The sequence below is a fragment of the Ruditapes philippinarum genome, unplaced genomic scaffold (assembly GCF_026571515.1).
Source record: "Ruditapes philippinarum isolate M1 unplaced genomic scaffold, ASM2657151v2 ctg1347_1_1_1_1, whole genome shotgun sequence".
NCBI lineage: Eukaryota > Metazoa > Mollusca > Bivalvia > Venerida > Veneridae > Ruditapes > Ruditapes philippinarum.
In genome coordinates, this window is record NW_026861002.1 from 104,366 (window position 1) to 117,165 (window position 12,800).

Sequence of the window (12,800 nt, forward strand, 5' to 3'; positions counted from 1 at the left end):
TAATAATGTTTTTTTATTTATTAATATATTTGAGATCTGTTATGATGTATGTAACATTTAAAAATTTGATGGATTCCATTCATTCACTTATAAATATATATTACAAAAATATAGCAGCCAAATAATGGACAAAAGTGAAGTATACATGACATATTATGTCACCAGTTACGGTTTTAGCCTTTGAACAATGCATACTGTCAGACTTTAAAATACGAAATGTTTGATTTTCAGATCGAGTTACTGGTTAATTTTGATATTTCTTTTAAAGTTTTTGATCTAAATTAACTCTAACTACTTTAAGAGAAATCGCAAGTTAAATAATTTGCAATCCTTTCTGTGCCAATGTAGATATAGTTTGTTTCAACCTGGTTTAGGTTGTTGTTGTTATTGTTGTTGTTGTTGTTCTTATTATTATTATTATTATTATTATGATGATGATGATGATGATGATGATGATGATGATGATGATGATGATGATGATGTTGTTGTTGTTGTTGTACTTGTTACTGTAGGAATATATGTGTGGTTTGTATTAACACATTGTTTTAGGTATGGTTTAAAATATATGAACGAAACAAACGACGAAGATGCTTTAAAACTGATGTTTTAAATTTATCTTAGAATTTAAGGTAAATAGCTTTAAATTAATAAAAAAGAGAGAAAAAAGAGGCAGTTTAAATAAACCAATAATCGTTTCCTCATTGAATGTTGGGCTATCAAGTTTAACAGGATTGGATACTATACCCTGTATAAAAATTTTATACGAATTAGTAACCAGTCACGCTTATAAGAACCTGTAAGCGTATTTTCGCGCATGGTTTACCAAATTTTTAAAGTACTTATTTTTGAACTAACTGTGCAAAACATTTATAGCGCACGTACAACTATTCCCCATTTTTAGATAGAAATAAGCCTTTATATTAAGTGATTTTATATTGAACAAACCTAATTGAATCGTACTTTGTTTACATTTTTGTCTACCTGTGTACGGAAAACCAATCGACAACCGGATGTAATTTGATTGGCTTGTTCGCTCGACAGCGCACCAATAAAAGCTCGCTATCTGTTTTGTATAATAGTATTACTACTATATCAGCGTTGTACATTTCTTCACTCGCGATATAACGATAAAACGGTTTAAACGAATTCAATACAGAGCGATGCACGGTAGCATGGCTATAACATTATTAGAAGCTATCAAAAATGGAGATCAAGACACAGCTAAACGGATTTTATTGCAAAAGAGATACACTTATTTAGACAGACAGTCCTCGAAGAAAGACGGTACGGCTCTGTTTTGGTCGTGCTGCCGAGGTTATTTGGATATTGTGCATTTACTGTTGTTGCACGGGGCGGATGTTAACACGTGCACAGCATGGGGCGCGGCACCTCTGCATGCCAGTGCAGATCATAATCACGTTGAGATTCTTATGTAAGTATTGTTTTACAATTTATAGGAGATACAAGCAAAGTTTGATGTAGCAGTTTTGCATATGTTGATACATTTTATAAGTATGCGCAACATAAAAACTGCAAAATAATAAGGTCGCGAAGTTTTGTTTTTTTTTTTAGATTTCGGTAGTTACATACTTTACTCAAAGTGCCTATAAAGTCTTTAATAAATAGTAATTATATTTTTCTTTTGTAAAATTTACAAAATGTCGTGAACAATGTTTAAAGTAATGCTAGATCTAAAACAAAACCCTATACACATAACAACATTTTTAAACTCAGAAAAAATTCGAAAAGAACTCGATATAAATGTAACGTTCTATGCAATTCGTAGTTAAAGTGTCGTAGACAATAGATACAGAACCATGTTTTTCCGAGAGTATTAATTTACTATTGGTAACACTATTGTTTAAGTAATTGAAGTTCTTCTTTTACTCGTAACTTGAATATACTCACGCAGTTTGAGGAAAGCAGTATCGGAAAACATCGCAACCAGGAAAGTCTTTCCTATAGTTAACAACAATTCTTTCCTCCATATTCTTCTAAAACAAGTGTATGGAAAACTCTACACTTACATCTTAAATATGTTTACAATGCGATTTGTAAAATTTGCATGGAACGTAACAAAAAATTATAAAAAATGACAACTATTATTAAATACGAAACGTTTTGGAAACATAAAAATACATTCCCTAATTTTAGTAATAGGCTGTAATAAATCTAATGCTTGATAAACATTAAATTTAATTCACTGAACAAACATATTTCGGGATGCACGTGTCAAGTAATGTTCGATTAACGTAAACATTGATGTTTTTTTGTTTTTTGTTGGTTTTTTTTTTTTTTGCGTGAATAAAAAATTGGGAAATGATGACGACATTAATAAAGACAAGTATACTGACCATGCTGCCATGATTAATAACAAAAAGAAAAAACAAAAAAAAAACGTTACAGGATAAGATAATGTTGTATAATTTGATATGTTTTGGCTTCAAATAATTTTGCCATTTTTTATGGAACTTCGCAATCAATGAAAGCTTAAATTGTCTTGTAGATTATATAGCTTCTCGACTCGACATATCTCTTCAGTGGATATTTATGGTCATCATGGGTGGCCACATACACACCCCATTAGGTGGGACAGTTGTTATAAAAATAATAAAAAAATATTGAAAAAAAAAAGAATCAATGAAAATGTGGTTGGCATTAAACGATGCAGTACCCCTCTGTTTCGTATTACAATGTATGTTTACGCGTTCAGAAAACATGCTTAAGATTAAAGTCATTGGAACATTATAATATTTCCAAAAAATATTTCTGTAAAATAACATTCATTTTGTGATTTATGAGTTATGTATCACAAAAGAATTTAAAGTCATAAAACTTGAGCTTAAAACACTATATATATTTGGTAAATGAGTATGAATGAAACCGATAACATAAAACTATAAGTCTCCAGTTAAATTAACATGGAACGAATAATAAAGTGCAAATCTTCGGAATTTATTCTAACATATATCAATAAAGCAAGTTTATATCAATAATATTTGAATATGTCCCATATTTCAATTCCACACTTACATACATGTGAATATGTATGAACTCTGTCAACCCGTTTTATATTTATTATCTTCACGGTCAGCATCCCGGAAAAGACGGAATTTAGAACGGCATTAATATACGGTGTCATAATAGTCACACTCTCTATGCTATCTGACAGTTAATGTAACAACGTCGCGTTATTATGCCCGTTGGCCTCAATAATATATTTATCTTATGAATGCGGAAATAAACTACTGAAGGCAGAATAAATAACTTACCATGTACTTAAATGTTTTGTAATGGATTAAGTAGTTATTAATTTTTTTTGTTCTGCCCTCGTCTCCAAGGCATTTAATTGCAAATAAAATCCAATACCATACCGTTTCCTGGAGGCGATTCTACTTCCTTAATGCTTTCCACAAAGAAGTATTGGCAATAAACAAGAATCAAATATCATTCTGCTAAGAAATTACTTCCAGAGATTCTATTTCTTTTGTGCTGTAATATTTTATTTTTCATTTTATTATCGTCTGCTGAAATTTACTTCCGGTTTAAAATTTATCTTGAGGTTTATTTTCGTCTAAGCGTCTGCACGATCATTCATTATAAAAGACATACGAACTTTTATTTAATGCCTACACGTTTAATATAAGTTTCCATCGGTATGATATAATTCATATCATTGATCGTATCTATAACTGCAATGAAATTGAGATGTTAACTATTACACTGATGGAACCGGAAATGCTTAGCCTCTGTCACCAGTGCCGAGCCATCTGGTCCTATACTGTTCATTTTTGTTATCTCTTCAAATGATAAAGAAAAGGAAGCTGGATAAGTCCATTTAAGAAATCCATGCAGTTGAGTAAGGATTTCAAGATTCATATTTAGCACCCATTGACATATTTTCAACACCAACTCAAACGAATATACAATATATACTAGATAGCAGTCTTTTAATATTTTAAATTTTACTGAATTGACACTCTAAAGATTTTTTTTATCTTTTCATTTGTTATAATTACGTATATTCATGCTTATTGGTATACAATATATGTATATTATATATGTAAATATGTACAGGTGTAGATAAAGCTGTAGTCACACCGCTCGTTTAATGGTCAACGCATTATGTGTATCGTGTTAATGTAATGGTGTTTTTATTATGATTTTTGCTACAAACAATATGTCGATGATGAATTTACATGTCATGTTAAATACATGCTATAACCCCCTCCCCCACACATGTGCGCGCGCATAGATGGCCTGCATACAAGTTGAATTTAAATAAATTCGCACGACATGTCCGGCTGTCAAGACGATGACAACAACAACTCGCAGTAATCATATTCTGAGAATCTAAACCAAGTACTGGTTGTTACGTGGTTTGAGATCCTAATGAAATTAACGCCAAATGACTAAAGTCCACCGCATTCCTAGGCAGTCGTATTTGCGGGATGTTATGTATAACGTATATATCTTATACACCACAATACCACATACCGGCTACATCGATCAACAATAAATGTAATATCCGCCTATATGAGAAGTGAGTACAGTAGTTTACTGGCCTATTTACAATATTCTGAAGTGGAAAATATTCTGAGCTTTCATATTATATGTGACGCATAACTGCCTTGTTTACATTTTAATGACGCGCATACTTGCGCGTGCGTGCATGAAATTGCTTTTGTTTGAATATGATAAACGAGGTCAAATGCATATTTTCATAATTATGAAAGATAATGTTTTAGTTAATTAAGACCTTATTTGGTTAAGCTGATGCACGAAAAAATTTCAGCGAAACTTATAACGTCATAATAATCAATTACCGTTGATTGATAAGCCAGTCGCATTTGTATATCTTTTATTTTACTGAAAAAAAATGACATTTACTTTTAAGATGCAATGGTATTTATTGACGTGGGGCTTCTATACCATTCAAAAACTTGTCGACCTACGTATGAAAATCTTAACATTTATTCATTCAGAAAACACGATAGTTAAACAGTTTACAAAAATAAACAATATATGTGCATACATTGCGTCACTATTAAATGCATGACTTATTATTTAAGTTTACAAAATGCGTTTATTTGACTAGAAATCGACTTAAGTACGCAGATCGCGTACTCCCACCCATTATTTAATCTTACTGACTAATTCACCTTTTTATGACGAAATGAAATAAAATAGAACAGGGAGTTTACTTGATAAAGTACTTGACATATTTTAGTGAAAATTCAGTTTATGCACTGGTTCTAGTTTAAATTCCATTGTAGCTGGTTCGAGTTTGAATCACACCTGTCACTGACATTTTTACAAGGTCATATGAGCGAGCACCTTAGTAGAGCAACTGACCTTCCGTAAGCTAGATAGATAGCGTCATTACATGAAATAATACAACCTCGCCACCTGCTTTCCATATGTAGAAGTCATTTATATATTAAATGGTCAGAATCATTACTTGTTTCTAGCTAATATGTAGGTTTAAATGCTGACACGGTCTTGTTTAGCAAGTTTAAGGAAGATCTTTGACTTTTCTCTCTTGTGTCACTCATGCATTATATTAAATGGCACGAATGGTCATACATTGAATGATAAAATATTACCTCAACTGTGCCGTCGTGATTTTTGAACGTCAGTTTAATATGATTTTCATTTCAGAATAAAAACTAGGTTAAAACCTGTTTTCTACTCGAGTTCAGTCAATTTATCAAACTACTTAAACTTAAAATTTCAGTAAAGATAAAGTGTGTATATCTTATCGAATGTGTTTTAATTCAGTGAGCGGGTGGGTATTCGTTGCGTAAACCGAGAATAGCACGGGTATATGACTGTATACGCTATTAAAGTTAATCATAGTATGACCAATAATGTGTAGGCGATGCTATGTCATGTTCGTTGGTGGATTACAAAATAAACTAATTAAGATATCGATCTAGAAATTCAAAAGAATTGGCACTTCTATAGACAGCTTTTTGCACACCCATACTTTTTATAAAAATTGCATGTTCTACTGATTAAATCTACGGCGTGAGGTTTACTATACAGTACCTTTTGACCCTATCAAATTTATTTCATGTCGATGATGATTCATATATTTCTAAATTTAAAAATGGTGAGAACGCATTGTACTCATTTAATATGAATGTAAACGTACCCTCGAAATTGTCATCATTTCGTGTCCTTTCGTATTTTCATACCCGTTCATTTAGCAAAAAAATAGAATTATATAATGGCGTGTTTTTCACTTAGTAGTTGTAAATTAATTTTACACGAAGCACAGCATGATAAAAATGCCTTGACAATAGATCAAGGGAAAATAGCATTTTGTTAGGTTTCTCAGGTTTTGATTGTGACGCATTATTTGTCGTCTGCAACAATGTTTATGCTGTTGATTCTCGCAGCATTTCACAGGAGTTTTACATTGGCTGATTTCTGAAAACCCGGAAGTTATTTTCAGTTACCCGATATACGATAAACGTCTTCTCAAACTGTCGTCTGCTGCTTTTATTGCAAAATTCCAATACGCGTCTAAAAGAGGAAGTTGTTTCATTTTTTTTTCATACATATTCTAGAAATTCTGTCAATAATAAAATCTTTTTAAAACGCAGCTTTTGGACAAATGATAGATTAATGGGAATGGACGCTCTTAATATATTTGTTTTTTTGTTGTTGTTGTTTTAATTTATTGTGATTTTCACTGCGGAAAAAGTTACTTTATAATTATGTCATTCATTGTTAGCTCGAGATAATCAAGACTTGAAATATGCTTCAAATTCTTTAATTCTTGAGCTTATTTAAGGGTTATGAATTCCTTTGTTGGGACCCCAAAGCTTTTTTTTGTCAAAAAAAATCTTGAAAATGGGGGCTTTTTATCCCTTTTTTTGTTTTTGGAAAATATACCTGTACGGGGAAACTTCCCTTTTAAAGCGTTTTTAAATTTATTATAATGTTCAAAAAAGGCGTGATGTGATGGTAATTTAGAAGAAGACAGTTAATTGTTAGGTAATAATAGAATGTCTGTATATAGATGTATAATTAAAAAAGTATTAATTGGATGTATTAAATTTAATATGGTTTATTTGTTCAACGATTTTATAAAGTTAAGTGTCTCTCACAGGCGCTAAGCAACAAATATATTTGATTTAAGTCTTGATATATTTTTGTCATTTGTTGTACATAATCACAAGTTTCATCTACACTAATCTACACTTGCAGCACAATATAAAGTGATGAACAACTCTTATATAAAGTCGTGAACTATTTTTGTGACAAAAATATCTCTGCCATGAAGCTTCAAGTGCGTCCTTCCTGTTTTGAAAGTAACATAAAACATTCGTTATTATAACGTCGCGTTCTGTTTTATGTTGTTGTGTTTTTTTAGTAACACATATATATTATGAATGGTAACAAAACATGTCAAGGTTGAAGCACTGGTTTTTAAGATGTTTCTTGTTTTACTCCATAGAAATCTTATCCGAACCGTGTACATTGTATTAATGTTCTATATTCAAAGTGTAAATTTTACTAATTTCAGACTGTTACTAAAATATGGAGCAGACGTGAATCAACAGACGACAAATGGTGACACACCTTGCCACCTAGCGTCATATCGAGGCTATGCTGAATGCGTGCAAAGACTTGCAGAAAGGGGTGCCAATGTGGAAATACGGAATAATAAACGACACACGCCGATACAGGAGTCGTATATGCAAGGGCATTATGAGATATACAGATATCTTCTGAGTGTACAAAAACTAGGTAATTATTTCAAACATACATGTATTCAGACAATGAACATTGCCCTCGTCAAAACTGCACACTTTCTATGCAAAATCGACATTTTATACCTCAAAATTGTCTTAAAATATATTTAAAATCTACGTTTTATTTACATGAAAGCTGTAAAATTCTAAACTTTAACCACACCAGATATGACCGAATTATCATAGGGAATAAATTAAAACTTAATTAAGCGTAATGTCATGCATTTTAAGTATCACGAATACAGGACGACCTATCATGTCAAATATTGCCTGTTAAACGACCCTGAACTCATTTTCAAATATCAATCAAGGATTCTATTTGGTAAACACGTTTAATTTGATTTAACAATGCTTCTCATTCAGAAACTAATTTGATGGATGTCCGCAATTTTTACGAGATACGTATTGAGAACAAAAAAACATGTAATTTTCCAACAGCGTTAGCTGTATGAAAGCTGGAAGTAATTAAAATGTCACATGTAGACAAACGTGAAGATTGAATATGTAAAATTAGTCAATATCAACGTGTTTATGTCAGGATACCGCAATGAATTTTATAAAAAAATGCATATAATTTGTACCTGAAATATTCTTGGCGTTACCTTGACCTAATTAATTAAAGCTAATCTATTAGCTTTCATATTCCTCGCATTTACTTTCATTTTACCAATATACGAGCATATATATATTTCGAAACACCATATCTGCTATTTAAGTCATAGAGTAGAAGCTATATAAATGTAGTTCTAAGTTAAATTTCATTTTGATGCGAAAGAAAATAAATAGATTCAGTAGGTCTTGTTTTTATTTTACTTAAGAAATATTTTGAAGCAGACGATATGTATGGCATGTCATAAAGTCATTATCTCCAGCTATAAATGTTCAGGCTGAGATATTACAGCTTTATCTTATCACACTAAATAATACTGGGCTATTTCCGCCTTTGAAACTGTACACTAATTCGTTTGACCTAATTAAGAAATAAGCTACATATATAATTTCGAATAACGAGAGCTTAGCATATATGAAGACATTTTTTTAAGGAAAGCCTTCATCGCTGATTTCTACTACTGTTATATCTTAATTTGGAATGGTGCAGTTTTTTTTTTTTTAAATAAATGCAAGGAGAGAACAGCCGACAAAAATAGTATTTATTTAATCACCTTTCACCATCCAAACGCTTTATAAACATGTGTTTACTTATACTTGCAAAACAAAACCTTCTCAGTCGTGATGCAATATTGTAGAGGTGCAACAGTGCATCAAAACAGATGTCGGCAACTCTTAATTTGCCGGCAATCTTTTCGGAGCCAATTTAATCTTATATCCTGTTCTTTGATGTAATAAAACTAGATTCTGTAATGACTTAATTTGTTTTAAGTCTGAACTTATTGAAGCCCTTCACGTCAAATATACCGTCTAACATATTTTCTAAAAACAACAGCACGTATTTCATATTATAAACAGTAACCGTCATCTTGATACATCAAATAAAGACGATTGACAACAATGAACCAAACCGCTTCTAACACTGTCAAATATAAAGTCATCAAATTTCCATATATGAAAAAAGTCATTCAATATCCTCTCCATCATTAAGGAAGTCGTAAAGTTAATAAGTTGTCAATCCGTCATTATAGATGATAAGAGCAAAGGTTCACGAAGGCGCAGAGGTTCTGCACGAATAGCGAGGGATGTTTTTATTTCTGGCTGCTACAAGTCTAGAATCTTGTTATGATTAATAACTTAATTTGCATTCATTCTTTTCAGTGAACAATAACCAACCAAGTCTTTCGGCAACAAAAATCAAACCATATCCAAATGAGTTGAAGAAATATACACCTTCGCCGGTACCTGGTGATTATTATGGATGGCATTCGGTACAGAGCACCACATCCGGGTCAGAGAATCGTCTTTCGTCTTCAATACCAAATGACTGTTTTAGTTCGTCGAACACGAATTCATCAAGCATTGAGCACATATCATCGCCAAGTGGTAACAGAACACGGAATAGTGTGATAGGTGTTCTAAGATTGCGAGAGTATAATACAGAAGACTCACAAAGTGATTCTTCATCTGTTAATGATGATTCCATGTTTCTAAATGACCTTTCATCCGTGCAACAATCTGACATATCACCGCCTAAAGTCCCAGAAAGAAAGTGTCTATCTTTTAAAAATATTTAGACTGCTTTCAAAGTGCAAGCCGCAATTCTGGTCGATGTAGTACTGTGTAGTGGCAACATTTATCATGCAGCATTGCAAAAGCACACAACATGTGTTTCAGCCGGCAACAGGATCCGGTAGTCTTGTTTGAAGCTACAATCATTGCTCCGCCGCCCATGGCTCGGTGTTTACTTTTCGCTGCTTTACACATCATTTCGTGCAAAGTATGATTTTCACAACCAAAATGTTGAAACGTTTTTCAAACAGTATGGGAAAAAACAAAGTAGCAAATGACACTTATTGTCACATTTAACATTTTAAGTGACCTTTACATATTCGAAGTTAAGGTGATTTTGTTTCAGGCCCTACGACCTATGTCTCACAAAAGAGATTAAATCAATGTGATACTGTTTTAGTGTTTTGACAACAATTTTGCGTTGTATTGGTTATTTGTGGATATACACAAATGAGACCAAGTTACATTTCATTATATGCGCATACCGGTATTCTAGTCTTTAAACTTTACAATGTTTTTGTGCTATTATTTTATTATACCTATTACTCATGTAAAACCAGTCATTTTATGCATATTTTACACTCCTCTAGTTACCTTACTCGTTTTTTTTAAATGTAAATTAATTGTAAATTCAATTCATTAAGATGGGTATATTTTTATTTCCAAACCATTTCCCCATTTGTAGTATATTGTTTTAAAATAGGTAATTTTTGTGAAATTTGTTTAATTTCAATATTTAGTTTCTGCGATATAATAGTATAACCTGGTTGTTGCATGTTATTATGAAACCGTTCAAAACAATCAATAAATCATTCAATCGATTGACAAATCTATCAATCTATCAATCAATCAATCAATCAATCAGGCAAACATCAAATATACATAAAGTATTTTCTTTCGAATTGACACTTACTGTTAACAGACTAATTTTACAATGAGAGAGATTTTAATTCAGCAAAATTAAATATTAATTGTAACATGTTAATGGTTGTTTGCTCTCCCCGTACTGTCAATTGATAGATGTTTGGTTTAATGGACTAAACCTTTGGCGTATTTATTATTGACAAGGAGAAGACTGGATCTGATTTGATAATCATATAAGGAAGTGGCATGTCGTCTGCCCATCGGCAAATACAAATTAACACTTTTGTAAAGAATGATATGTCATTAAGAAGATGATTGTATTGTTTTTCTCCATGGTGACCTTTTAAGATAGATCTACAAATCAAAAGAAGTCATTAAACTTTAATTGGAAAACCATTTTATTATTAACAACTGGTTCTTTTTTTTGTGTGTGGCTTTTCTGGTTTTAATCTTGGTCATTAACGGAGTAGGAAATGGGAAAATGGTAATATATTTTATGGCATGCATAATGTTTCCTTTGATGTTTAAATTAGTGTTGTTTGTACATGTACATACCTTCTTACATAATGACTTGATTTTTTGATAAATATCAATGCTTGTATATTTTACAGGTAGTTAACAAATCAGATTATCTGCCAAAGGTTATGATTTTATGTAAACTTATTTAATCGCTTTTTATTCTTATTTTATCTAAGCTTTTTTATCTCAAAAAGTTTCGTTAATTGTTGTTTTTTTTTTCAAAGAACTTGAAAGAATAATGAAGATTTAATTATAGAAAAATTGGAATAAAGTGGATAGGCGATTGTTATGAATATTTAAGATTAGGATTAAAAAAGGGACAGAAGAGTTATCTCTGCTGCTAGTGTGCTGGTATAGTGAGGGATGATGTGCAGGACAAAAACTTGCCACTGATTGTTTATTGAAAAAAGTCTTTTGTATAATATATATGTGAAAGGCCAGTATTTTATATCATATTGTGACGACATCAATGTTGTTATTGTAAATGTCAGGTTTAGTTTTCGTGTATAAAACTTTTTAAGAAGGTTATTCCTTTATAAAGACCATGACATTTTCTGTCGCAAAACTTCCAACAGTCATTAAGATACAGTGTTTTATTTAAAGCATGAAAAGACAGTACTTAAATGCTTAATTGGACCCCCAGTCTCTACACATCAGATTTGTCACAAGTGTTTATTTCGTAATATTAGGTGGGTAATAGTGAATGATTGATAGAATTATTATCTCTAACTAATACTCATTTACTCATTTTGTTTTTATTCTCCACAATTGGAAAGATGAGACATATAAGAGCCATCTTTGATGTCATCAAGTTTCACTTTAAATGATTGACACATAAGCTTTTTTTTATTTTGCTAAGATTATTCAGTCACCAGAGTTGTTAACTATAATGTTTATACTTTTTTCATCACAATAATATCGACCAAAAAAGTGTATTCAAGAAAAACCTAACCTGTGAAGAAACTAAATGAAACCCTTTAAAACATTTAAAACATTTTCGGTTTTTTGAACACTTATCAGTTATTTTTTGAAAGAAATAACTCCACTGTGTTATCTTTTTGTTTTTAAAGGTTTTAAGCCAGACGCGCATCGCTGTTTAGGCTTAAAATGAACAAATGACTTTAATGATAATGTGCTTTTTATATTTGACAATGTTGTGTTCTACTTGTACACTTGTTGTTATCTACTACCCTAAAGTTGTTCATCATTGTTAATCTGTGATCATTTTTAATTTTTTGAGTTATTAAAAATATATAAAATAGACAGTGTTGTTTTTTGTCTATATTTTTATATCTCGTTATATGTCAGATATACAATGTGAAACAACGTTCACTTCACGTTTGGGAAGCTGTACTCATAAGTTTTATATCTCGTTAAACGTCAGATATACAAATTGTACCTGGGTATGTGAAAATTTAATTAAACGTCCATTTCTACTACAAAACATATTCAATGGCGTTTTACAAAATA

The 12,800-nt window shown here is 31.4% G+C and overlaps 1 protein-coding gene across 1 annotated transcript; it reads left to right on the forward strand.

Moving 5' to 3' along the window:
- The first annotated feature begins 1,081 nt into the window (after positions 1 to 1,081).
- Positions 1,082 to 12,593, forward strand: LOC132714193 (poly [ADP-ribose] polymerase tankyrase-2-like). Its single transcript, XM_060696983.1, has 3 exons — positions 1,082 to 1,432; positions 7,538 to 7,761; positions 9,537 to 12,593. The coding sequence occupies exons 1-3, from the start codon at positions 1,161 to 1,163 to the stop codon at positions 9,950 to 9,952; spliced, it is 912 nt and encodes a 303-aa protein (XP_060552966.1). The 5' UTR covers positions 1,082 to 1,160; the 3' UTR covers positions 9,953 to 12,593.
- The last annotated feature ends 207 nt before the right edge of the window (positions 12,594 to 12,800 follow it).